Consider the following 27,415-nt stretch of genomic DNA (forward strand, 5'->3'; position numbering starts at 1 on the left):
CACCCCTGGCCTAGTCTACGCCGTCTGCTCTGGGAGTGTGGCTCCCCGCTAGTCAGCACCTCCACGAGGGTGACTCACGAGCTTCTCATGCTAACCGGGACACCTGGGACCCCACCTCCTCTGACCCCTCTCCCCCCAAGTTCTCCCAGATCAGAAAACCACGGCTCCTCTGCCCAGGTGGCCCACGCCCCTGGAGCCGTCCTGGAAGCTCCTTCTCCCCCGTCTCCCCCTCCAAAGCGTGCTCTCAGTTCCTCTCTCCCGCGTCCGCCTCTCCTGCCACCCCTGCTTCCAGGCCCTGTCACCTCTTGCCAGGTCTCCCCTCCACCTCCACCGCCCCCCCACTTCGGCCTTCCCACAGCTGAGGGCAGGTGAGGCTGTGCCCCCTCGGCGCGGTCCAGGGCATCATCCCATAGCACCCAGTGTCTCCCTGGGCCGGCCAGGCCCTCTTCTGGCCTGAGGGCATGTTTACCTGCTTGCTGCCTCCCTTCTTTCCCATGTAACCATGGACCCCGCTAGAACAAGGACTCTTGCCGGGTTCACCTCCTAGCCACCTGCGACTGGCTCGAAAACCATCTTTGACTTGATGTGCCAGTTCTGGGGCACTGGTCATGCAGCCTCTTTCACGAGACCTGGCCACCCTGTCCCCAGCCCCTGCTATGGCCTGGCACCCTCCCTGCTCCTTGCGGCATGGCCACCCCCCTGGGAAGCTCTCAGCCTCATGGGCATCTTTGCCTGGCTCCTCCTCTGCCCTCGGCTGCCAGGCGCCTCCTCCGGAAGCCTTCACTAGCCACTCACACTAGTCCCACACTCTCCACGCCCCTTGTGGGGGCCTTGTTGACCTCACTCTCCCTGCCTGCCCTCCTCAGGACACAGGCATGCCGTCCCAGCACCAGGGTGGGGCGTGCTAAGGCCAACCATCACATCTCAGCGCTGTGGCACTTCTCCTCGGGGGGCCTCTTTGTCCCCCATCCCCTCTCGACGTGTCTGTCTCCCCCGTGGGCTGTGATCTGGGCCCACAAGGCTGGATGGACAGAGAGAGAAAGCAGGGCGGCACCTGGAGCGGCTGCTGGGCAGCAGGGCAGGGACTCACCGCATTGGCCGTCCTGCAGCGCGTGGCCAGGGCCACACGTCCCTGGGCCCTCTGGGGCCTTGGCCGGCCGCTGGGCCAGCTCGTACTCGGTGCCCGCGACCTGCACAGAGAACTGCTGCCGGCTCATGGACCTCCGCAGGGTCTTGACGGCGGCCTGCAGGCTCTGTTCCGCTCGCCTCCGCACGCAGTCGGCCTCGCAGGTGTCTGCAGGGGCGGGTGAGACCCAGGCTCGCCACTTCCCTCGGGAGAGGCCTCCTCCAGCACGCGCCCCCCTCCGCCAGACGCTGGGGCGGCCGGGCCTCTGCGTGGGGTGCTTTCCTGCAGCCGCAGCAGCAGCGCTGGAGAGGGGCGCAGGGGGGTGGGGTGGGGGGAACTGCGAACGTCTGAGAGGCCAGGGACCCAGGCTCCGAGAGGTGTCAGCGGTTCGAGGCACCGAAGCAGATCTGAGAAGTGGGCGGGCTTCTGCCACCACGACACCTCTCCCGTCTCCGGGCACAGCGCCCTCATGGGAGACCCCCTTGGCCACGCAAACACCCGTGAGGCTGCCTCTGTCTCCAGGACAGCATTACAGCCCTCTGACCTTGAACCTGAGGCCCCTCGTGACCTGGAGCCCTGTGCCTTGCTAGCCTTGACGCCCCGCACTCGGACTCACTGTGAACCCCACCTTCCCCGCTCCCCGTCTCCTGAACGCACCCTGCTCTCTCCACTTCTGGGCCTCTTCTACTCCCTCTGCCTGAACACCGTCCCTGCAACCCTCTTCCACTTGGTAAGCTGTGATTTCAGGCCCTGGTCCGGATGGCACCGCGTCTGGGGAGGTTCCGGGGCCCCTCTCTTAGGGAGGGCCCTCAGTGCTTGCACCCTGTTCGTTCTCACGCACCCACCGTGCAGCAGCTCCCTTGGCCCTGCGGGGGTGTGTGTGCCCCCTCCCTGCCAGGGTCTGTTCCCCCGTTTCTGGAGCGTCCAGGGCCAGGCACACAACTGCACACACTTGCTGACAGACCTCCACTCCTCTGTCACAGCTCGACACTCATTAACAGCCCGGAGGGAAGTGAGAAAAACAGTCCAGCCCACAAGGCCCCTTTTGGAACCTGGGAAAGACCAGGGCTGGGTTCGTGGTCCTGGGGAGGACCTGCCCAGCCCGGGTGAGGGCGGAGGGGAGGGGAGAGGTGGCGTGGCTCCCTGCAGCCCCAGCCCTGCTCCTCCCGTGGCCCCTGGCCTCCTCTTCCACCCTGGGCTGCCCAGCTGCTTTGAGGCCCCACTGGCCCCGGCCAGCTCCCCCGCCTGCCCTCCCCATCCGCCGTCCTCACTGAGGCTCTCAGCACCTCGCGAGGGGACTCCCTCACCCACCTGAGGCCTCTTCCACCTTTGTCTCCACCTCGAACTCGGCCGTGATGTGGGTCACCTCCTTGGATGGGGACTTCCGGCCACGGCGCCTCTTCTTGGAGGAGTCACACTTGAGGGTCACAAAGGTCATGTGGCAGTTTTCTGGACAAGGAAGGGGCCACTGTGGCAAAGGTGGCAGGGGGCGGGGGGTGGGGTCCCACCTTGCCTAAGAGTCCAGGCTCAGATGGGCACACAGGCTGAAGAAGGCCAGTGTCTCAGGACGGGCCAGGGGGATGGAGCCCTATACCCACCCCGCTGAGGCCCTCACACCGCTGCCCTCAGGGCCCCTGGAGCGTCTCCCTCAGTGAAGCTGTGCAGCCCCAACTCGGGGTGACCCGGCCCAGGTTAAGCCTGCCGCATGCCCAGGTTTGTCAGGGTTCAGGAATCGTCATGGAAACAGAGCTGGCGTGCTTTCTTCTGGCCCTGCTCCCTGGCTTTCCCCATGGAGGCCCCCGGCCCGGAACACCCTTCTTGGCCACTCTCATTCAAGAAAGGGCTGCTGAGTGAGCGCCGGGGTGCCTTCCATTTGTAACGACCTGGCAGAAAGCCTCGCTCTGGGGGGAGCTCGCTGAACCCCGGGGTGAGGCAGGGCGAGGGGCCCCGGGGATACTCTCCTGCTCGAACGCTGGCTTTCATCCCCAGGGCACCAGGGGGGCTCTGGGGGCCCCACTGCCTGCTGCGTAGGTTGGCACTGGGGTGGCCCACTCACCCAGCAGCAGCTGCCTCGGGGCCTCCTTGGCTGGCTCCCGGCTTCGGGGCCGGAGGTGGCACTTGGCGTCTCGGATCTTGAAGCGCGCCTTCTGCCTGATGAGGGTGGCGGGGGCACCTGGGGAAAGCCCACACCTAGTGGCAGCCTCTCCTGTGTGCAGGGGGGTGGTGGGGGCTGCGGACGGCAGGGGGAGGGCCTGAGGGTGAGGGGGCCTGCCAGGGGGGCCATGTCCACTGGGAGCTGGGCGTGGGGACCTCTGCGGCCTGACTGCTCTCCCTGAGAAAGTGCGAGTGTGGATGGCGGGGCCGAGCTCAAGCCAGGGGTCAGCAAGCCAGAGGTCTGCGGAGGAAAGGCAAGCCTCCCGCCCTCTCCCTCATCACCAGAGCAAGTTCATGTGGCTCGTGCTTTCAGGAAAAGGAGCAGCACAGATGGGAGAGGGGAGCACAGGAGGAGGGGACTGGAAAAGACACAGATGCGCAGAGCCACCGACTCCTTCCGAGAGCAGCTCACAGAGCCCAGAGTAAAGGCTCCTGGAGTCACAGCAGCTTAGCGTTACACGGCGTATGCATTAGACACGTCACTAAGTCCAGCATCCCAAACAGGAAGAGCTGCCGAAGCACCACCTCCGGCTGCGGGGAGCTGGCTGCGCCCCGGAGGGCAGGAGTATGCGTGTTTCTGGTACTTCTCAGGTAGGGTCTCCCGGGGGAGCCCCGACTCCAGGAGCTTTTAGAACCTCATGGCCACAGCACAAGTGATTCACTTCCTGGAAATGGAATCTGAGATCCACAGGCTCACAGCACTCACTTTAGGGTCACTGAACGACTCTGGATCCATGGCCCAGAGCCTCAGAGGTGGAAGGGCCCTTCCGTGGTGCATGGGCCCTGGGCTGGGACTCGGCCTGGAGCCTGGCTGCTTCTGGGTCCTGGCCCTGCTCTGAGCTCCCCAGCACCCTGAGCCATGCTGGGCAGGTGCCAGGTCGGGAGACCTTCCCTGGGCCATGCCCCTCTGCTCCCCTGGCTGGTGCTGGACACAGTTAAGAGGTCACGTGGGTGTGCTGTGGCCTGGAGAGGCCAGGGACTCTACCTGAGCAGCTGGGCCCAGCGCTGGAGCTGGTGCCGTTGCGTTTCTGGAGCACCTTGCCCTGGAGGCTGGGGACACCGCAGCTCAGGCTGTAGCTGTTGTCCGAGTCTGTAGAGAGGCCAGTGGTGAGGTGGGCCTGGGTGCCCCTCTCTCCCAGCACCCCAGATCCTAGGGGCCTCAGTGGGGGGTCACTGAATACGAGGAAGGTCGGGACTGACCCTTACGTCAGTTCATTCCTGCTACACGACCATGGGCTAAGTGTCTGGGCGGGAACGAGTCCACTGTGCTTTTGAGGAGGATGCTGTGGTCCCCAGAGAACCAGACAGCTGCCCAGGACCACTCAGTGACCAGGGCCGGGGTCCTTTCCCAGAGAGCAGCAGGGAGCGGGGGCTGGATCCCGGGGGACGGAGCCCTGACCCCCTTCCTACCCACCCCTCCCCGGGACAGCCTCGGTTACCTGGCATGAAGAGCGTGTGGCCGGGGCAGGAAAGGGAGCAGCTCTCCACACCGCCCACCTTGGCACAGGACAGCTGGGCCGGGGGCGAGGCCTTGGCCCGAGAGAGGCACCTGCCCGTCTCTGGGGAGAAGGAGGACACACGAGAGGACTTGAGGGGCCAGCGAAGGCCTCTGGGGGCCGGCAGGCCCCTGAGCGTGAACCAGCAGGAGCTCCCACCACCCGTCGGGGCCCTGGCCAGCCCGTCTCGGTGGAAGGCCTCTGGGAGCCGGCAGGCCCCTGAGCATGAACCAGCAGGAACTCCCACCACCCATCGGGGCCCTGGCCAGCCCGTCTCGGTGGAAGGGGGCTGGGAGATAGCAGAGTCCACATCCATTTGGACGTGGGGGGACGCTGGGCCCGGGGAGTGGCTTTCTCCACGCTGTCTGTGAGAAGGGTCTCACCCTGTGCCCAGATCTGAAGGTGGGGTTGGGCCCTCTCCAGCAGGTGTCCCTGCCCATCCGGGGAAAGGAATGGCTGAAAATGGACATGGGCTTCTTGGTAGTGACTGACCTCGAAGCATGGGAGGGTCCCTGGGAACCCCTCTCTGGGGCAGCCCCCAGACACACCCACTAGGTGTTTGAAGATGTCCTGGACTGAGCTCCTCAGAATTTCTCACGTGTTTATCTTTTGAGGATTAAACATTTCACCCAGACTCCTAGGAAAAAGACTGACAGTTCTATAGGCAAGGTAGACATGGGAACTGATCTCACAGGATCTTCTAGAATTGATCTGGGACACCTGCCTCCAGGAGCGTCACCCTCTGAGTCCAGCATCAGTGGTGGAGTCGCCCCAAGAACGGGTGGACACAGGAGACTTAGCTGGATAAAGACGCTGCAGTGGGGAATTGCCAGTTTGGATGAGCTACAACATGTGCCTAAATATTTTCAAGAGGAGTCTTAGAAAGTAACTCGTCTAGAAATAAAAACAAACTCACAGCTCTCCAGATAAAACATCCAGCCCCCAAATAAACACAAGAGCAGAAGTCCTCTGTTCCCAAAGAACCAAGAAACTATGAACAAAAACACCTGCAGATACTCCAAACTGAAAGGGCCACTGGACGAACCAGTGTCCTCTCTCGGTAAGAAACAGAGGACGACCATTCACCCCCAACCTTCCAAGGCAGACATCAGCCCCTAGCAGTTCCCAGTACTTGCTCCGACTTCCTAGAGGGGGTCGTCAACAACTGCAGATGAACCGCACGGCTCTCCTGTGTGCCAGGGGCCACTGCCCCTGCCCTGCACATGTCTGCACATCCTCGTGGGGACATGGAGGATGCAGAGCACCACTGGATCTTTTCCAGGGCCATTTCTCAGGGGTTTGTTTGCAGTGAGCAACCTCTAGGAGTGAGGTCCCATCTCCCTCCAGACAAGAGCAGCCTGGCTTCCGTTCACTGACAAGAGCAGCCTGGCTTCCGTTCACTGTAATAGCGAGTGGTGAGTTCCCCAAGCTGGGCTTCCTTCAGCTGGGATGCAAGCTCCCTGTCTGAACAGCATCCTCTGGGTGGATGAGACCTAGGGGGCTGCTTGTGGAGCTGTGAGCTCTGCGACCCTCGGACTCTGATCCCAGTGAACAGGGCTGGACTAGCTTTCTCAGCTTGCACGCAGGAGAGATCTGACTCCACCATGCCTACCATCCATCTTAACCATCTCAGAACATGGAAACCCTCAGAAAGAAGTTTAAAGTTGCTTCCCAGGTGGTGCTAGTGGTAAAGAACCTGCCTGCCGATGCAGGAGACACAAGAGACACAGGTTCTATCCCTGGGTTGGGAAAATCCCCTGGAGAAGGGCATGGAAACTCACCTAGTATTCTTGTCTGGAGAACCCCATGGGCAGAGGAGCCTGGTGGGCTATAGTCCATAGGGTCACAAAGAGTCGGACACAACTGAAGCTACTTAGCACGGCACAAAAACAAGGGGGGAGGCAGACTCAGTTCACTTCGGTTGCTCAGTCGTGTCTGACTCTTTGTGACCCCATGGACTGCAGCATACCTGGCCTCCCTGTCCATTGCCAACTCCTGGAGTTTACTCAAACTCATGTTCATTGAGTCGGTGATGCCACCCAACCATCTCATCCTCTGTCGTCCCCTTCTCCTCCCGCCTTCAATCTTTCCCAGCATCAGGGTCTTTTCCAATGAGTCAGTTCTTTGCATCGGATGGCCAAAGTATTGGAGTTTCAGCTTCAGTATCAGTCCTTCCAATGAATATTCAGGATTGATCTCCTTTAGGATGGACTGGTTGGATCTCCTTTTAGTCCAAGGAACTCTCAAGAGTCTTCTCCAACCCTACAGTTCAAAAGCATCAATTCTTTGGCGCTCAGCTTTCTTTATAGTCCAACTCTCAGATCCATACATGACTACTGGAAAAACCACAGCTTTGACTAGATGGACCTTTCTTGGTAAAGTAATGTCTCTGTTTTTTAATATGCTGTCTAGGTTGGTCGTAACTTTCCTTCCAAGGAGCAAACGTCTTTTAATTTCATGGCTGCACTCACCATCTGCAGTGATTTTGGAGCCCCCCAAAATAAAGTCTGGCAATAAATTAAAAAGGAGGAAAAAAGTACATTTGTCTTAAAGTAAGAATATGTGGTTGTGAGAGAACATGACAGAAGATAGGGAAGAGGCAGATTTGAAAATCTGGGAGTTGTAGGAGGCTTGAGAGTCAATGTTATAGTTTTTCCATTGGTCATGTATGGATGTGAGAGTTGGACGGTGAAGAAAGCTGAGCGCCGAAGAATTGATGCTTTTGAACTGTGGTGTTGGAGAAGATTCTTGAGAGCCCCTTGGACTGCAAGGAGATCCAACCAGTCCATCCTAAAGATCAGCCCTGGATGTTCATTGGAAGGACTGATGTTGAAGCTGAAACTCCAATACTTTGGCCACCTGATGTGAAGAACTGACTCATTTGAAAAGACCCTGATGCTGGGAAAGATTGGGGGCAGGAGGAGAAAGGGATGACAGAGGATGAGATGGCTGGATGGCATCACTGACTCGATGGACATGAGTTTGGGTAAACTCCAGGAGCTGGTGATGGACAGGGAGGCCTGGTGTGCTGCAATTCATGGGATCACAAAGAGTCGGACACGACTGAGCAACTGAACTGAACTGAACTGAACTGAACTGAGGGGACATGACCTTGACTTGCTTTGGTTTATTAAAACCACTTATCAGTTGGCCTTTCTAACCATCTTCGTGTGTCTGTATTTCCCAAGGATTCATACACAGAACAGATCTTGTGGATGTTCCACACTGAATCCCAACTTAACATTGTTTTGCTGATGGGACTTATTAATAAAAATTAAGACACCCTAAAATTCATATCTAGTCCATCCTAAAGGAAACCAACTCTGAATATTCATTGGAAGGACTGATGCTGAAACTGAAACTCCAATACTTTGGCCACCTGATGCAAAGAACTCTCTCATTTGAAAAGACCCTGATGCTGGGAAAGGTTGAAGGCAGGAGAAGGGGACGACAGAGGATGAGATGGTTGGATGGAATCACTGACTCAATGTACATGAGTTTGAGTAAACTCTGGGAGCTGGTGATGGACAGGGAGGACTGGAGTGCTGCAGTCCATGGGGTCGCAAAGAGTCGGACATGACTGAGCGACTGAACTGAACTGAATGTCCATCTCTGATTATGGGCAGGAAAGCTCTCTGTTTTCAGAGCATCATAAGGTGGCATGCATCCACTCGTGTACATCTTTGCCTTTTCTGTTTAGCAGCTTAACACACTAGAGAGGCCACAGGTTCAGGCTTAGAGCCAATCGGAGCTCCTGCAGGCTGGAGGATTCGTGCATGTCCAGTTCAGTTCAGTTCAGTTCAGTTGCTCAGTTGTTGCCAACTCTTTGCGACCCCATGGACTGCAGTACACTGGGCCTCCCTGTCCATCACCAATTCCCAGAGTTTACTCAAACTCATGCTCATCAAGTTGGTGGTGCCATCCAACCATCTCGTCCTCTGTCGTCCCCTTCTCCTCCTGGCTTCAATGGACTTTAGAGGAAATGTTTTTCAGATCGTCATGTTGATGATGCTGCTCAGGCCGAAGTCCTCAGGCAAGGACCAAGGGGACCACAGGTTCCACCACACACTGTGTCTGGCCTCCGACCCTGTCACGGAACAGGGTGAGCAATCACTTTTTAGGACCCAAGAGGTTGAGACCCGGTGGAGCCAGGTGATCCCTGGGACCACCAGACCAGCCCCCCCAGATGTCTGCTAACATCTTTCCTAAGATGGCTCTTCCTTCCTTGTAGGGACAAACGGGTGGTGGCAATGAGACAGTGTGGGTGAGAGGCTCTTTCCGGGTGGGAGAGGACGTGGCCAGGTCATGGGGTGGCTGTGACCGTTAGAATCCTGGGGAAAGTGTTAAGAAGGGACCCAGACTGAAACCACGCCCTCAGGGGCCCTCTGAGCACCTGCAGATGCACTTCATGGCTACAAATACTCGCGAGTAATAGTCTATTTACTTTCTGGATGAACCGAAATATTTTGCTGAAAAAAAATAACAGCACTGAAATATTATCAAATTATTATCCCCAAATTCCTTATTTGGGATATTTAAACTGATGTACTTAGGAACATACAGACGCTTTTTACTGGGAAAGTTATTCATGAATTTCTCATAAACTTCATGGTCTTTATTACCCCTAGTTTTCTTGAAAAATAAAAATGACGTTTTTCAGAACTTACTGTAAAGCTACCGTTTAGAGGTCTGAGGTTTTTCAGAGAACCTCCAAGCAGTTCACAGAAACTGATTGTTACCCAAGATTCTCAGAACTGGCCGATGGCTACGCAGGGTAGAGGCTTGTGCCTAAGACTGCTGGAATAAATTCTCCTAGGTGTTTGCAGCCACTGATTTACACACACGCTTTTGCATTCCTTTGTTCCTCATTCCTTCGCATCTAAGAGTGTGCACTTCTGATTTCTCCTGTCATATTTCCCTTACAAATAATAACTCACCTAGATCGAGGCTGTACTAAGTGATAACCACCAGCTTGATTCGGTTCTCTGAATCTATTAAATCGGTTCTCTCAAGCTATTGCTAGGGAAACCAATATTGAAAAATGGTATTAAGTATGTGTAAACTCTGATGGACAGGGAGGCCTGGCGGGCTGCAGTCCACGGGGTCGCAAAGAGTCGGACACGACTAAGCGACTGAACTGAACTGACTGATGTGGTGCTCGGTCGCTCAGTCGTGTCTGGCTGTTTACGGCCCCGTGGACTGCAGCCTGCCAGGCTCCTCTGTCCATGGGATTCTCCAGGCAAGAATACTAGAGTGGGTTGCCGTGCCCTGCTCCAGGGGATCTTCCCAACCCAGGGATCGAACCCAGGTCTCCTGAATTGCAGGTTGATTCTTTATTGTCTGAGCCACCAGGGAAGCCCAAGAATACTGGAGTAGGTAGCCTATCCCTTCTCCAGGAGATCTTCCCCAACTAGGAATCGAACTGGGGTCTCCTGAATTGCAGGCGGATTCTTCACCAGCTGAGCTACCAGGGAAGCCACAAAGTACGCTACACGAACCTAATTAAGTATGATCCTCTTTGTAGACAATACATAAAAAGACGTAAAATGCCCCTGCACCGGGAGAGGTCAATTCAGCTGTCTCACAATGTGTCTTGACTATCTGTCACAACACCACCCACAGACAGCACACCTACAGCTTCATGAGGTTGACCCCATGTCTCATACAGAAGCCTGAATCATGATGCCACCCCAGGCCCTCAGCTAACTGCCCTGTGGGGCTCTGGACCGTAACAATGAATGACTCCCCAGGACCCTCAGTGAACGATGGCTCCTTGCAAAGCCTCTGAGGGTAGAACACCTTCCGAGGGATGTAATGACATAACCTGGTGAAGCAGATGGCGGAGGCTCTTGGTCCCATCCCTAGGGACTGGACAGCTCCAGTGGCCATCAAAAATGTGCGCCTCACTTTGGGAGATACCAAGAATAGTCCAGCCTTAGGCATGGCACGGGGGTAGGACAGAGCAGTCTGACTACCTATGGCAAGTAGTTATGGTAATAATACCACCTGGAATCTTCTTCTGAGCAAGCAGGGGAGTCTGTGCCAGTCATTCTGAAGCTAGATTCACAGCAGAGGTGAGGTGGAACAGTCAACACCGAGGCTCCAGGAGAGAGCAACCTGCATACTGTGGACGTGGGAGCTGGTGGGACCGGTTTTCCCAGTCCACCCTGGAACTATTAAATCATAGTTCTAGAGGACTTTCTAGGACCTTGTAGTAAAGCCTGCAGTCACACCGTCTGTCTCCTCATTCTGGGTCTACTGGACAAACCCTGTGGCCCCTCCTGCAGCTCTGACTGAGAGACGACCAAAACGGAGACTGAGAATTAAAAAAAAAAGGAAATGTCCTCATTTCCCTAGAGAAAGCCTGTACCTGATAGGTCACCGGTAAACACCAGCCCTCACACGACTCTATTATCAGTGGACACGCCTCGGAAAGCCTAGCAGTTGATGACAACCCCGGGCTGGGAAAGTCAGCCAACTCTTGGCCAGTTCACTGAGCGGTCAGGCTTCTAAGGCTAGTGTCAACCCAGGCTCCCCACCAGACCCCGCAAAGGCATGCCCCTCAGACTGACACCCCCTAATCCTGCCTCTAATCAACACAACCCCGTGAAAGCTCTTCCCCTAGACTCCAGACAAAACCAGAGGGTTTGCTTTGCTCAACAAGACCCCGCCTTGACAGCAGGGCGATTCTTCCCGAAGTAAGCAATAAATTCAGCTGTTTGTCTTCAGGTACCAAGTGGTGGCATCCATTCTTCGACACTGTCAATCATCCACTCAACATGTACCGAGTGCCAACGACTGTCAGGCTCTGTTCCAGGTGCTGGGAAGACAGCAGTGAACAAGACAAGCAAAAATACCTGCCCACGTGTGCAGAGCGTGTTCAGTGAGGACCGACTGACAACAGCCAGCAGGCACTGTGATGTACACCGAACGTCTGGTTGGTGTGAAGTGCCATGGGAAAAAAAAAGCAAGGGCAGTGTTGGGAGGGGGGCACAGAGTCGGGGCTGGCTGCTGCTCTGCTCTGGGTTTGCGGTCAGGAAGTCTCCCCCACCCTGCCCCACTCAGCAGATGCTTGCAAGGAGTAAAGAGTCCTCTAGGCCGAGACAGGAGTCCGTGCACTGGGGCACTGTGCCTTTGAGGTCAGGGAGGCCAGTGTGGGCGGTGGGGGGGACGGTGGTGGGTGGAGAGTGAGTGGGTGTGGGGGGGAGGCTAGCAGCCTCTGGGCCACTCTAGGAACCCTGGCTTTGCTTCTGTGTGAAAGGCACTCACTGGAGGTCTCTGAGCTGAGAGGGATGGACACTGACTTAGATTTAAAAGGCTTAACTTGGGACTTCCCTGGTGATCCAGTGGTTAAGACACCGGGCTTCCAGTGCCGGGGAGGGAACTGGTCAGGGAACCGGATCCCACATGCTACAGCTAAGAGTCTGCGTGCCACAGTGAAGACTGAAGATCTCACATGCTGCAACTAGTACCCAGCACAGCCAAATAAATAAAGGACTTACTGATGAAAAATAAAACCAAAGGCTTAACTCTGGTGGCCCAGGGGATGTGAGAGCATGGCGGGACAAGGCCCTGAAAGCTGTGTCGGGAACATAACTCCAGCACCCAGGACAGGCCCAGCACCCAGGACAGGCTCAGCACATAGCAGGTAGTCAGTATGTGTTTATGGAACCCGTGAGGTGGGGGACTGCCCCGCACTCAGCCTGCAGGGGCCCGGGCCCCAGAGCCCACCCGCAGAGGGTGCACAAAGCCCCCGCTCTCCGGGAGGCCCTCCTCACCAGACACTGTGTGTTCGGCGGCCCTGAGCAAGTAGCCGGCTTGCAAAGACCCAGGTGCTCCCCAGTCCAGGCTCCAGTGCTGCTGCACCCCGGGTAACCCCCTCACCGCCACCAGCTTCCTTGGTGGGTGCACCTGAGGCCTCCACACTGCGCTCCTCCACGCTCCGTCTGCGTCAGCACACGCTGACCCCTGGGTCTCCGTTTCTGTGCCTCGGGCTGACACCGGTGCGCTCTCCCCCCGCGCACCCCTCTCCTTTCTCCAGGCTCCGTCTCATCAGCCGCCTGCAAGCAGCAGAGCACCTGCCAGGAGCCCCCCACCCCCGGGCACTCACCCACGCAGTCCTTGCGGTTCCAGTGCAGGCGCCTCCCCGGGGGGCAGACGCATTCGTAGCCGCCCTTGGTGTTGACACAGCCCTGGTCGCAGCTGCCGTTGTTCACGCTGCACTCGTCCACATCTGGAGGCACAGGCAGGCGTAAGGGCAGGAGGGGGGCTGACGGGCACCCTCGGGGCTGGCAGGGCAGGACCCACCAGGGCGGGAGGGCCGAGAAACCCCTGACCCTGACCCTCGTCTGAGGCTCTCACTGGATGCGGACAGGCGGCTGCGCGTGACACACACGTGAGCTCGCACAGACACACACAGACACAGACACACAGGGCACATGACACACAGGTGAGCTTGCACACCCGCGCACAGGTACACACACACACGGCACGTGACACATGTGAGCTCGCATACATGTGCGCGCACACACACGCAGGGCATGTGACACACATGTGAGCTTGCACACACATGTGCACACACAGGGCATATGACACAAGTGAGCTCACACATACACACACAGACACATACACACAGGGCACACGACACACACGTGAGCTTACACATGCGTGTGCACACACACAAGACACACAGACACACACACACAGGGCTCCCATAGACACCAACACACCTCCTCCCCTAGGAACCTCAGTGGTTTGCCGAACATGGGCAGCTGAGCCCACACTTGGGGCGGGGCAGAGAGGTGGCACAAAATAGAGCTGCAGTCAGGTTTGGAGGGGCCAGGAATGCCCAGCACTGGCCCCAGGGTCCTGAGGCCTCATTCCAGTGCAGGACTTTGGACGTGCCCTTCCCAGTCCATTCCCCCTCCCGCACAGGGTACCGGGGCCCCAGGAAGTCTCTCTGAGGCCCTGCCTTCTTTTGGGCCGAAGCCCTGTGTGTGGAAGCTGGTGCCAGGCTTTTGGGAGTCCCTCCAGAAAAATCTGCAGCTCCCCGCAGCACCAGCTGTGCCTGAGCCCACCCGACGGGGAAGTGCGGCTACCCCAGGTCACAGGACAGGGGGAGACACGGGACCATGGGGCTGTGCTGGACTCTCCCACCTTCACCCCCCCCAGGCCTATACATCTGGAACCCTCCCTCTCTCCACATCCCTCCCCAGCCTGCTTGAGCCCCTGGGGCTCTCACTCCCGCGTCCAGAGCAGTGTCCCCACTGGTGCTGTGGCTTCCACTCTCCTAAACACAAGGTGGCAGAGTGTTCTCCTATGTTAACTTGAACTTACAGGTCACATCCCTGCCTCGGCCCTCCAATGGCTTCTCCCTGTGCTGAGAATAAAGCCACAAGGCCCCTGGGGGCTCACGAAGCCCTGGGCCCTCTCTGTCTGCAGCACACACTAACCCTTCCCTCATGGGGCTCTGGCCCCGGTGGCTGGTCCCTCTGTGCTCCGTCTGCCTCAGGGCCTTTGCACATGCTGACTGCTCTGGCACGTCTCCCCTCATCCTGACTCCAATATTCCTCCTTTGGGGTCTCCCCATTGACCTGCCCCTCTCTGCTGTCAGCCTCTCCACTGGAGTGAACCGTCTGTGCAGTCCTCTGTCCCGCTGTCCTCCCTTCCTGAGTGGGGTTCCCCAGAGGCTGCTGTTTCCAGCCCAGTGCCCACAGCGTGGCTGAGGCCTGGCACCCCGCCTCCCACCCTCCCGCCTAGCCCTTGGCTGAGCCCCTCTGCCCACCAGTCCCTCCCAGGCCCGTCAAGAGTCCAGGTCGGGGTCGGGGTGCGGGGTGCAGTGTGGGGGGCCGTGCGGCCGGGCGCGTGCCTCGGGGGGGAGGTGGCCCTGGCGGGCGAGCTGCAGACCTCCGCAGTGGGTGGTCCCGTAGAGCGTGTAGCCGCGGTGGCAGAGACACTGGAAGCTGCCCGGGGAGTTGATGCAGGTGTGGTCGCAGGTCCGCTCGAAGGAGCACTCGTCAATGTCTGCGGGGCCACAGGGAGAAAGGTCCGGGGGCAGTTTCAGGGTGCGGGGAAGGCACGGCCTGTCACTCAGAGGGACATCTCTGCACAGCGGTCCCGGGGCTCCGGGCTCGGCGCAGAGCCGACTTGCGGCAAACCGCAGACCTCTTGCCCCTGCCCGATTTTCCATTTTGTCTCCACGAACCTGAAGTTCCTGGGTTAGAAGCCACCTCACTCTCTTCTGTGGAGGTGGGCAGGGTAGGAATACTCTGAGCAGAAGGGATTATTCTGAACCCTTGCCTCTCTATTAGCTCACACACCAGTGTGATGAGGGTAGGTATTTAATCCACACCGGCAGGAAACTGACAGGTCTGACGGGGAAGAAGCTGAACTGTCTCCCCAAGCTGTCTCTAGAGAAACTGGGGGAAACGGACAGATGGAAAGGGGGCGCTGGTGGGGAGATACCAGCTGTGAAGAGTAACAAAGTAGCCTTGACAGGAGGGGAGATTTGATTCCGACCCCCTGGCAGCCAGGGTAAAAAGGGGAAGAGGGAGGGTCACAGAAGGCCTGTTTCTGGAAGGGAGGACGTGAACCTCGTGTTCACAGGAGGCAAGTCTGTCCCGGCCACAGTTCTGAGGGAGAGGCCCCCGTGGGACAGGTGACGGGGCCAGAGGGCAAGGCAGACGCTGACCTGCCTCTCCTCCGAGTATGCTGTTCACGTGACCACAGATGTCCTCGACACGCGTGCGTTTGTGATAACATGAGCACGAGGAATGAATCACTGTGGGCGCTCAAGGGAAGATGAGGCTCCTCCCGGGGTGGGGGGCTGGGAAGACCCTCTGGTGCCTGTGTGGGAAGGGCACTCCAGGCAAAGGTGGGGGGCTGGGAAGACCCCCTGGTGCCTGTGTGGGAAGGGCACTCCAGGCAAAGGTGGGGGGCTGGGAAGACCCCCTGGTGCCTGTGTGGGAAGGGCACTCCAGGCAAAGGTGGGAGGCTGGGTCTTTAAGACCCCCTGGTGCCTGTGTGGGAAGGGCACTCCAGGCAAAGGTGGGGGGCTGGGAAGACCCCCTGGTGCCTGTGTGGGAAGGGCACTCCAGGCAAAGGTGGGGGGCTGGGAAGACCCCCTGGTGCCTCTGTGGGAAGGGCACTCCAGGAAAAGGTGGGAGGCTGGGTCTTTAAGACCCCCTGGTGCCTGTGTGGGAAGGGCACTCCAGGCAAAGGTGGGGGGCTGGGAAGACCCTCTGGTGCCTGTGTGGGAAGGGCACTCCAGGCAAAGGTGGGGGGCTGGAAAGACCCCCTGGTGCCTCTGTGGGAAGGGCACTCCAGGCAAAGGTGGGAGGCTGGGTCTTTAAGACCCCCTGGTGCCTTGTGGGAAGGGCACTCCAGGCAAAGGTTGGGAGGGTGGCAGCACCCAATCCCCAGGGATTGGGTGGGGCTCAAGGGGGCTGGGGTGCCCTTCCCAGGGGCCCTGAGTGCCAAGCAGAGAAGCGTAGACCCTTCCCTGCTGGAGCTGGGGACCCAGGGGCCATGCTGGAGCATGGCCAGGGCCAGAGCCCAGGCCGTGGAGAGGTGGTTCAGGACGAGGGTAGAGGAGACTCAGCCGGAGCCCCAAGCCGCCCTGCAGTGGCCTTCTCCATGCCTGCTGCGGCCCCTCTCACAGGGCAGCGGGGATGCAATCGAGGCTGCTCCCTCAGCCCTCAGAACGCGGCCAGGCACAGAGAAGCAGGGCGCCTGGGAGCCTTGCTCGGGCCTGGACAGATGCTGGGCTCCCAGGGGGGCCCTCGTGGCCCGAGAGGAAGTCAGAGCCAGGCTGCCTGGCCAGGGATGCAGAGGTCGAGCCCTGGGAGGGCAGGGGACGGGCTCAGGTCACGTGAGGAGCCCCAGGTGGGGCTGGCCCTGGAGCCTCCTTCACCAGCCTCTGCTCTCGCTTCTCTTGGGGCCCTGGGCGGGGGCGCACATCCCGGGCCCCTCAGGGCCTTGTCTGAGCGGCACTAAGAATGGGAGCCTCAAGTCCATGGCCGGACGCTGCGGGGTGAGCCTGTGACTGCTGGGACCTTGTGGACACGGGATGCCTGCCCCGCACCAGGGTGACAGCCGCTGTTGGAACTTGGTCGCCGTCCCATCCCCACCACTGCCGGCCCTCCGTCTGCACCTTTCCCGGAGCCGTCCCCTTCTCCATGGGCTCCCTGTGGTCCCTCAGGCTCCCCCAGCCCCAGGGCCACTTCCTGGATGGGCTGGCCTCCCTGGCTCCTCTCGGAGGAAGACATCAGCCCTCAAGCACTTCACTCCTGTCTCCCCTGCCCATCCTTGGGGCTCTCCCCTGGGCTGTGATTCTTGACCTTTGCCCAAATCTCTTCTCCCATCACCCCAGATCCTAGCAGGTGCCCCCGGGGACCTCAAGGAAGGAATGTGGGCAGTGCCTGCGTGTGCGACACCTTCCACCAGGTGGCGGCATCCTGCCTCTGGAAGCCACCGAAGGAGGCTCGGGTGCCTGGGGAGTGGGGCCGGGCCAACCGGGCTGAGCCCTGCTGCCTGCTCGCTGGGCCACCTGGACACGGGCTGACCTCTCCCCGAGCCTCAGCCGCCATCCCTAACAGGGAGGGCTTGGACTGGTTGGCTTCTGATGGCTTCTGAGGGCCCCTAGGGTTACAAAGGAGCCCTCGCTCAGGGCAGAAAAAACTACGACCAGCCCCTCGGGCCCAGCCCAGGCTGAGTGGACAAGCCCCAGCCCAGGCTGCCTCCCCTCCTGGGGGCCGGGGCGGCCTGGGAGGGGAGGGGAACCCCACGGGGACGAGGGCGGCTCACCTTGGCATGTCCGCTCGTCGGTCAGCAGCTTGTAGCCCTTCTGGCAGCCGCACTCGAAGCTGCCCACGGTGTTCCGGCAGAAGTGGTCGCAGCCTCCGTTGTTGACCAGGCACTCGTTGATGTCTGCGGAGCCGGGCGGGGGGTGGGGGAGGCGAGGCGAGCGGGCTGGGGCCCCGGGGGCAGGCAGGACCAAGGCCCGGAGCCGCCCTTCCCTAACTGGCCCGCCGCCCACCCGGGGGGCTGCTTTGGGTCCCCAGCTGGGCCCAGGAAGGGGCCTGGCTCACAGCCATGGGGAGTGGGTGGAGGGAAGACCCCCCTCCCCCCAGGGACTTGGTGAGGCTGGCATGTGTGTGCAGGAGGGGGCGGGGAACTCGTGTCTGCTGGGCCCAGCCAGACAGCAGGGATGATGACGCCCCCCACGCCCCTCCATTCCCGGAGGTAGGCAAGCCTGGAGCAGGCGGCTGCTGCCTGACAGCCGCGACTCTGGCCGAGCTGCCGGGCCCTGGTCCTCAGCTCCCTGTCTGTGAGAACAAGGATCAGAAGCACCCCTACTTGGAAGGACAGCGTGAGGATGAAATGAAATCGCATCCGCATGCTGCTGGCCCGACCAGCTCTTTAAAAAGTAGGGTTACTGCTCCGGCTTTACAGGTGGGGAGACTGAGGCTGGGAGGTAACTGGCTCCAGGGGTTGTGGGCGTCCATGGGCTGCTCACTTCCCAGCCTGGCTCCTCACCCTTCTCCCTCGCCACGCCTGCCCGTGGTTTGAGCTGTTTCTTCACTCGGCATTTCACGAGTGGTGGAAGCACCCTGGCGGTCCCCTGGCGTGACCCTCCCGAGTACCCCTAACCCGAACCCGTGTTTTCAGAACAAAGCTGCCTAAGGAGGGGCTGACTCCCCAGAGGAAGTAGCAGGGCCCTCTGGAGGTCATGGCACCTACCAGGTACCACTTTGTGCTGGTGAGCGGGCCAAGCACTTTCTGGCAAAAAAGTCACTCATGTGACGGTCAAAACAACCTGGGGCCGGAGTCCCCACTTCACAGGGGGAGGTCACAGGCCGTGAGCCCAGCCCCAGCTGTCTCCAAAGACAGGCCCCCTCCAGTGCAGCTCGCTGGCCCTGCAGCCTCCAGAGGAAGTGAAAGGAAGTCGCTCAGTCGTGTCTGACTCTATGCGACCCCATGGACTGTAGTCTACCAGGCTCCTCCGTCTATGGGATTTTTCCAGGTAAGAATACTGGAGTGGGTTGCTATTTCCTTCTCCAGGAGATCTTCCTGACCCAGGGATTGAAACCGGGTCTCCCGCATTGTAGGCAGACGCTTTACTGTCTGAGCCACCGGGGAAGTCCTATCCAGAGAAAGCAGGCGTCAAGCTCAAAGCAAGGGCCTATCCAGGACAGAGGCTCAGCCTCCGCCGCCCCCTCTCCTGGGTGGGGGGGGTCATAGGACGACGGGGAAGGTTCTGCCTAGAAGCCTCTGGCAGGAGACCGGAGGCCCCTCTTGGCTCTGTGACCCCAGGCACGGAAAGGTACCACTCTGAGCTTCAGGTTCCCCATCTGCAAACTGGGCTGCTGGCAGGCACCTCTCAGCATCATTCATTGTGATCAAATGTGCAGAGAGGACCCGCCTCCTTAGGAACGACCCTAATCCCATCCTCTTCCCCACCTGGGCCTGTCAGCTGTCATAACAAGGGGCTGTCGTAACAGCCAGCCAGGCGGCGGGAGGTGTGTCTGCTGGAGGCCCCGGCTGGTACAGCGGGTTGCTTGGGGATCCCATTGGGGGAGCACTCGTCCCCAGCTCTAGCCCCAGATACAGTGAGGGGGCCATGGGCTTGGCCAGCCCCTCGGCCTTCTTTCTGAGGTGTCTCTGCCCCTCTCCACCTCCCGCCCCTTGAAGACTCCCCTCCTGCTGCCTGTGTGCCAACCAGCCCCGCCCGCAGCCGGAGCTCCCCTGTCTGGGCACAGAGGCTCGTGGCCTCCCCTCGGCCGCGTGGCCTGGCCGCCGGGCCCTCCTCTTCTCTGCACCTCTGGCTCCTGCTGCGGCAGCGCCAGCCCCTCCCCGGAACAGCTGCCCCCTTGGGAAGCCTTCCCTGATGTTCTCTCCAGTTCGCTGCTCTCTTGTCTCGGGACCTGCCCTCGGGGGAGGAGAGACGGCAGATAGGGCTCCCATGTGGAGCCCCAGGGCCAGGCAGGAGGCCTGCGTGGAAGCACTGCCCAGGAGGGGGCACTGGATGAATGGATGAATGGATGAGTGAATGACTGAAGAGTCAGGGGGCTGAGGAAAGGGTGGGGTCCTGGCCACCAGGGGGAACATTCACTGCCTCCCCCACTGTTTGAGCATCAATGTACGTGGGGGAAGGGGGGGTGAGCTGCAGGGTCACGCGGTTGGACGGCTGCTCTTGTCCCCCTCCGCCCATCCCACCGAGAGGGCACAGCCTGGCACCCCCGGGCCACGTGGGTGAGGGCGTGGTGTGGGAGCAGAGGGTGGGCCCGGGAAGCGGGCTGGCTCTCTGGTGGGCATGGGGGGCAGCTGCTGGGCAGGGCCTGCGGGCAGAAGGAGGTGAAGGGGGACAGCAGACAGGCCGTAGGGGGCAGTTCTTTCGGATTGTTCTGGCAGGTGCTGGGAGGAGGGGCTGGTGTCCCTGAGGAATCCAGGCTCCAGCTCAGGGAGTGGAGGCCCCAGACCTCTCTCCTCTCAGAATCAGGCAGGGCAGCACCTAAGAGGGCACCTTGAGGCTGGAGCCCTGCGCTGCCCACACTCTTCAGACCAGCAGGGGTCAGGGGCAGTCCTGCGGAGCCCCCATGGCCTGATCTTTCAGGCAAAGTGCCTTCACTTTCCACGTCTGCCTCCCCCTGCCCCTGTGATCCCCAGCCATCCAGGGTTTTCAGTTCTGGATCTTCCAAGACCTCCAACCGCTGGTCTTGCTTAACAACCATCTTTTGGCTTCCAGAAAACACTGAACCTTTGGTATCTTCCTCTGGGCCACTGCCAAGACCAGGGTGTGCACGCTGACTGAGGAGCCGGAAGCCCGGGGCCAGGGGACCCCCCCCCCCCCAAGCTGGCCTGTCCCTGCTGAGCCCCTGCACCCTGCCCTGCACCCCCTCCAGCCAGATCCTGGGAAACTCAGGCTGTAAGCCCAAGGCTCTAAAACACCAAACCCTGGGGTCTCGAGGTCAACACTTGGTTTCTAGGGTTCTCTGATTTGAAAATGTTATGATATTCGTATTATGCAGTTGTAGACCAGTCCCACAAGCCTTAGATTCTAACATGCACGACAATATCCAGACTGCCCTTCTCCACCTCCACTGATCCCTTGCCCAATCCACTGTCACCCCGAGCCTGGGTGTTGCTACACTGCTGTTCCAGACCTTGCCCCAGAGCCCCCGGAGCCCCCGAAGCTCCCATCCCCAGAGCGGCAGGGACCGTCTCAGAACAAAATCCTGGCCCACGCTGCTCCTGTCCAATAGCATCTCAGGATGAAGGGCCAACCCCTTCCCCCAGCCCAGCCTTCCCTAGCTTTCCCCAGATCTGGGTGCACTGGCTAATTTGGGTCCTGGAACCCCTGGCCTCTGCACAGCAGTCATGGGGCCAGGATTAGAGCCTCCTCCTCCAGCCCCCTCCCTCCCCACCCCTGGTCCAGGCCAGGCCCAGCCTCTCTCTCCTGCCACATGGGACTTCTCTACCCAGCACCAAGGGGTCCGTGATACATGCTTATCTTGGTGATCTTTAAACGTTAAACTCTGTCTTCTTTACTCAGTAGAAGATCCCTGGGCACAAGGAACCTCTGCTTCACTCACCGGTCTGCCCTGCATCTGCACACGGGAGGAGCCCAGAAAACCTGGGGCCTGAGTGAACAAGAGGCTTTCCGACTCCAGGGCAGTGGAGTGAGGAGGTCTGGCTGAAGGCAAGGGGGCAGCTCTGGTTAAAGGGCCCAGTTGTTTTAAGAGGAACCACAAGAAACACCATCAGGGGCTCAGACTGGTGGGCCTGGGGCTGTGTGGACAGCTCCCCTCAAGACGTCCCCTACCCTAGCCTCAAGGCGGAGGGGAACGGATGCCCCATGGCCCACCGTGGATGGGCAGGGGGCAGCACTCAGCACCCTGAGTGCTCCTCCTGGGTCACGTGACTGCAGAGGCCCCTGTCTGGTCCAGACAGGTCGGCTCCCAGCGGCAAGCTCCTGGCCTTGTGTCAGGACTGAGCCTGCCCCACCCTCAGGTCCTGGGTTGGCGCTGGGCCTTGCAGGGGTGTGGAGTAGCCCAATTCTACCACCTTCTGTCCAGGCTCCAAGGGCAACTGGCCAGGCCTGCTGTGACGCTGCTGGGCAGTGAGGACGGCCGGGTCTGGACCGTGGACCTGGGCCAGGCCTCCTGGCATGTAGCCCATGTGCAAGGCCTCAGATAGCCCTGGCTGGCCCACCCGCCCACTGGGAACACATCTCACTCTAAGTGGGCTGAGCGGGGGCTACAGAAGGGCTTTATTTTCAAATAAATAGGTGGAAGAATTGTTATTTCTGTCAATAATCACTAGGTTCTTCCCGGCAAAGTGGCTGGGGAGGAAAAGTCATACACTATTTTTACAGGCTTCAAAAAAGCCCATCTCGGACTCCTTAAAGTCACCCTAAGCCTCTGCTGTCAATATTTTCACAAATATTGAAAAACTCCACTGGGTTTTGGAAGTTCAAGTTCCTCTCCCCATCCACGCTGGCCTCCAGGCCTGCCCACTTTCTGGTGGGGTGAGTCAGAGAAAGCTCACTATTCTCTGGCTTCCGGCAGCCAGCAGACCAGCTCATTCCTGATCCTCCCAACCCGTTTCTGATTTTTCCATCCTTAGTCCTTCTGTTGAGACCCCTGCCCTCGACCTTCCCTCCTCCGGGGATGTGGGTGCACAGTGTCCTATTTTGTCTAGCCCTGCCCCACCCCGGGCCCGGCGAGGGGGGCGGCCCGCACTGACCTTTGCATGTCTTCCCGTCCGGCTGCAGCGTGAATCCTACCGGGCAGCTGCAGCGCACGCCAGTGGCCGTGTCCTTGCACGTCCGGTCACAGCCTCCGTTGTTCACCGCACACGTCTCTGAGGAGGCAGACAGGAAGACAGGTTCTCAGTCTCCTGGGACAGAAGCCCCCTGCCTTTCCCCACCCTTGAGGGGAGGTCTCCTGATACCGGAGACCTGAGTTAGAATTCTAGCCATGGGGCCTCTCTGAACCTCAGGCTACCCGTCTGTCAAATGGGAGAATGACACTGCCCCTCCGCGAGATGATGTTGGGTGGGCAAGCTTGGCAAACTGCAGGAGGCTGAGCCCACAGGGTCAACACCATTAGCGGGGACTGGTGCTGTGACGGGCCTGGCTGGGAGTTAGCTGCCCAGGGACAGACTCCGAAACCCTTGCCTTGCCTGGATTTAGACTCCAAATCCAGACTGGCAGTTACTGGGGTTCCCAAGCTTGTCTCAGCCATGGAGATGTGAGGGGAAGTTCCCAGAGCCCACACACCATCCATCACGTTGATGAGGCTCTCAGCCCAACATCTGTTCTCACTGAGCGATAAGCCAGAGGTGTCTGGTTTTTGTCCACTTGAAGCTAGTCTAGTGATTTTTTTTTTTTTTCTTTTGCAAATTCAAAGGGGCTGGAGTGGCTGGGGGCATCACTGAGGTCACCGAGCCCATCGTGCGGTGAGAGTGAGCCTCCCCGGGCCTGGGGACGGGGCTGGCATGGCCGGGTCACTGGCGCACACGGAGGGCCTAGTTCCCGGGACCCTGGGCCTTTCAGTTTGGGTTTCTTCCTGGGCGTCTGGCGCCCTCTGATCTTGTGGGAACTGTGCCTGAGTGGGCTTCCCTGTCCTCTGTGCTGCTAGGAAGTGAAGTGCTGAGGGCGTCAGCTCGTATAACCAGAAATCCCCTGCCTGCCTACCGCGGCCCCCCCCGGGGGGCCTGGCCCCAGTGGGCCTCTTCCCTGAAGTTTCTCCCAACTGGTTTATTCTGTCTGTCTTCCCGTGGTGCCTGCATGCCTGCAAGTGGCCTTCGGCTCTCTCCAGGAGGAGTTTGGGGGTGAACGTAGGAGTGATGACTGAGTACGGGGGTCCTTGCTGCTAATGCCTTTCCTGTGAACTTCACCTTTTGGGGGTGGGCGGAGCAGGGAGAGGAGGAAACCCAGCTTTCTCCCTGCCTGAGTGTGATTCTGCGGAGTCATCCTGAACACCCTGAACTCAGGGGCTGAGCCCTGCAGGGGGCCACTAGCCCTGCTCCTTGAGGCTAAAGTCTACGCCGTGAGAGGACCAGCTGTGACGACTAGTGAGAGGACCAGCTGTGACGACTACTGAAAGGCCGGTCTCCTGGCTGTGACCCTCCCCAGCCTTTCGGCCCCCAGCTGGCTGGGCGCGGCATCCACCTCCTTGCTGTGCGGTGTGCTGCCCAGTGCCTTGGAGGCCTCCTGTCTGCTCACGGTTCAAGGCCAGCTCACAGGCCATCTACACAAGGAGCCTCCCGAGGCCCAGATGCAGAAAGGAGGCCCTCTTCCTCCACTCCGCTTTGCTCACACAGGCTGACCTCAACGTTAGCGGGGGCTGAGCTCTGCACCACGTACACCCGCCCGGGCCCTCCCGTCTCCCCACCCACCTGCCTCCTGGGGCCAGTGGACGTGGCGGCCAGGGTGCACCTCTGACGGCGTCATTCGCCGAGTGACCCAGGTAGGCCAGCCCTCGGGGCTCCATCCCAGCAACCACGCCTGGTGGGGGATGGCGAGCCTTCCGTCCCCAGGACCAGGTGGCGGTCAAAGAAACCCCACCCTCAACAGCACCCAGCCCGGAGCCCAGTCTGTGGTAGCCGCTTAACAAATGTTAGTTTCCTCTCCTGAGGTTATAGAGGGAAAATCCCGCTTCCTGCTCTCAAACCCAGAGCCCAGGGACCCCCGCCCCCTGCCAGGTGCCTTTCACGAGGGAGAACCCCTCTCTGGAGAGGGGGCACAGAACCTGCCTGTTTTCCAGGTGCCGGTGGTTAAGGCCCAGGCCTGGGAGAGGCGAGGGGAGCATCGGGAGCAGGGAGGGGGCGCAGCTGGGAGGCCTCACGTGGCGACAATGGGATGACGCCGGGGCCTCTCCGCGGTGGTGGAGGCGGGATGTGCCGCGGGCACTGGGGGCCGCGTCCCTGAGAAACAGGCCCCCCGGTGGTCCCGCTCCTCCAGACCACCACCCCACTCGGGGCAGCCAGGACCTTGGGGCTCACATGGTAGTGCTAAGAGCCGGTATTCACTCCGGGCCTTCTCTGCCGGGCCCTGTGCCGGGCGGGGAGGGGTGAGCGGAGCGAGCGGCCAGCCATCAGCCTGCCCACGCGGGGACCTGCCCCTGCCCCGTTTCTGCCGGGCCCACCCACTGTCCTGAGGTTCACGCACACTGCTGAGTGGGAGACATACAGAAAAGCTGACAGCAAAGCACAGCCAGTGCTTTGGGCGATACGGTGGGAGCTGGGGACTGACAGGCCGGCCTGGGTGGGACTGAGAGCTTCATCCCCGGGGGTTTCCAAGAAGAGCCTACTGGGTGCTCTGAGGGGGGCTCCTGGCCTGGGTCACCCTCAGGCCCCCTGTCTCCAAGCACCTCAAAGGACAGCCTCACCTCTCTGCTTTCCGAGACGGGGGCCACCCAGCCTGCTGCTAGGCCACCGCTGCCTCAGATGCAGAAACCAGACGGCCCTATTCCCCCACCGTGACTACGGGGTCACCCCAGCTGCAAAGGGCAAACGGCGGCAGCAGACTCTCTGGCCCGGGGAAGGCCCGGGGAGCGGCTCTGGGCCCAGCAGCACAGGCCGTGTCCTCCGGCTCTCGCCCGCCTCCCACTCGCTCCCAGGGGCCAGAAGGAGCTGGCATCTGAGGGCACCTGCCCTGTGGTCACATCTCACCCAGGAGTGCACACCGCCAAGGGAGGCTGGAGGCTAGGTGCAGGGGGCAAAGCCAAACCCCAAAGCCCAGAGCGCCGTCCCGGGGTCTCGAGACTTTCCATTGGACCCTTGAGCCCTCTGCTCTCTCCCTGCACTCGCCTCTCCAAGACAGCCACTGGGTCTTTCTAAAAGCCTCTCCTCTCCACCTGGAAGGGCCCCTCCTGGGGCGCTGCTTCTTGCAGCTGGCATCACACCATCTCATCCTCCAACCTCCATAGCCTCGCAGAGCCCCAGGAGTGGGGGGGGCCCTTTTGCAGGTGGAGAAACTGAGGCTCAGAGAAGTCGGGAACATTTTCTAGGCAGGATCAGGCACATGATTTATGGGACCCAGGGTGAAATAAAAATGAAAGGTCCTTGTTCAAAAATCATTAAGAATTTCAAGACAGCCGAGCACTCAGCCAACTGTGGGCCCTTTTGAGGGCAGGGCCCTGGGGGTGGGGGGCCCGGGTCACGCAGTACAGCTGGCAGCCCGAGGTGGCAGCAATACACGCCCAGGTGCCTGGCCTCCTCACTGAGAGAGTGGGGAGAACTCTCACCCCACAAAGTTGGGTTGGCAAAGCAGTGGAGGCTGGGCCAGGGGTCGGGGGACTGAAGTGGGAAGGGACTTGGGGGTGAAAAACCCTCTTCAGCAGGCAGGAAAACCCAGGTGGGTTAAAAGGCCAGTTTTTAGTTTTTCTCTTGGGGGAGCCCTGCTTCAAGACATAGAGGGGGAGCAGACACCGGGCAGCCAAGGCGGCCGCTCGGCTGGACCTGCCATGCAGCCTGGCTAGGGTTTGACGTGAATGGACGGCGGTATGGGCCCTTGAGTTGGCACTGCCTGCGTGCACCACCCTAGGTCTGGGGCCAAGTCTGGCCTGAAGGACGGTCTCAGTCACAGCATAGTGGCTGAAACAGGAGCTACAGGGGCAGAAAACGCCACTACAGACGTTGGTCCTGAGAGCTTGGGCAAGTCCCTTGATGCCTCGAGAGGCTCTGAGCAGGTGAGCCAGGTTTGGCCCAGTGACCTACAGAGACACTGCCAGCCCTGAGTCTGCCCTGCCCCTTGAAGGCCTCACCCCGGTGGTGGGAGCAGCCCAAAGCCCCCGCTGAGATGTGTCCAGCCTGTCGGGGCTGGTCCACCTGTTTTTCTGCCCCCGGGATCCCCCGGAGCCCGCCATGGACTCCCTGCCCCTGAACCCTCTCCCTCAGTTGGTTCCTGAGCCCTCCGTGGCCCTGAAGACTTTGGGGTAAAAGCCACGCTCCTGGGCAAGGCCCTGACACAGCTGCTGGTCTCCCTTTCTGCCTGGTCTTTCTGTGTGCCAGCCCCCCAACCCCTGGTCACCCTGCGGCCTGTCATGAGCACTGGGGTCCCTCACCAAGCGCCACAGTGCGGCTGATCTTCCTCACGGGTCCCCCCTAGGCTGGGGTACTGGGTGCAGCTGCTCCAGAGTGCCTGGGCCTCTGCCCCAGGGGCTGGGCCCCGGAGCACAAGCTTATGTGATGGTGACGGCCGAGTGTGGGAGTCGTGGGGGAAGGAGGGTCAGGGCAGCTGGAGGCAAGCGGTGGTGGAGGCCAGGACTGCAGGCCTGCGCCACCCCTCAGGCCCCCACCTGCCCGGGAGCTCAGCCCCGCACAGGGGCGGCTTGCCGTGGGGGAGGTTTCTGTCAGTAGGACTGTCTCCCGGAGGCACCAGGGGGGTTTGTGATTCCAGGGGCAACCCCCTTCCCACGGGCCTGCCCAGAGGGCGGGGGTTTCTCACCAGGGCTCAGAGGGCAGAATCTGCTGGACTTGAGGATGGCACCCTGGGGTCTGCGGCAGCCCGTGCGGGGAGCTGAGGGCAGGGGAGGTGCCGTCCAGGAGCGAGGTGGGCAGAACCTGGGGAGGTTTCTTCGTCTGGTGTGTGGGGTCTCGAATGGCCCAGAAGGACATGGAGGTTCTGTGCTAA

General features: G+C 60.1%; 1 protein-coding gene across 3 annotated transcripts in view; it reads right to left on the bottom strand.

Moving 5' to 3' along the window:
• SCUBE1 (signal peptide, CUB domain and EGF like domain containing 1) overlaps positions 1 to 27,415 on the bottom strand; it is a 132,056-nt gene that overhangs the window by 17,404 nt on the left and 87,237 nt on the right. For all 3 annotated transcript variants that reach the window (XM_081587852.1, XM_081587855.1, XM_081587854.1), the window contains 9 exons: positions 22,522 to 22,638; positions 17,581 to 17,703; positions 14,683 to 14,799; positions 12,887 to 13,009; positions 4,720 to 4,839; positions 4,266 to 4,370; positions 3,183 to 3,299; positions 2,438 to 2,575; positions 1,091 to 1,294 (listed from right to left, as the gene is read on the bottom strand). In XM_081587852.1, the coding sequence (XP_081443978.1) occupies positions 1,091 to 1,294; positions 2,438 to 2,575; positions 3,183 to 3,299; positions 4,266 to 4,370; positions 4,720 to 4,839; positions 12,887 to 13,009; positions 14,683 to 14,799; positions 17,581 to 17,703; positions 22,522 to 22,638 (1,164 nt within the window). The remainder of the gene's footprint in view (positions 1 to 1,090; positions 1,295 to 2,437; positions 2,576 to 3,182; positions 3,300 to 4,265; positions 4,371 to 4,719; positions 4,840 to 12,886; positions 13,010 to 14,682; positions 14,800 to 17,580; positions 17,704 to 22,521; positions 22,639 to 27,415) is intronic.

This window comes from Giraffa tippelskirchi, chromosome 4, assembly GCF_054371585.1.
Source record: "Giraffa tippelskirchi isolate mGirTip1 chromosome 4, T2T-mGirTip1v1.2.pri, whole genome shotgun sequence".
In the NCBI taxonomy this organism is placed as follows: domain Eukaryota; kingdom Metazoa; phylum Chordata; class Mammalia; order Artiodactyla; family Giraffidae; genus Giraffa; species Giraffa tippelskirchi.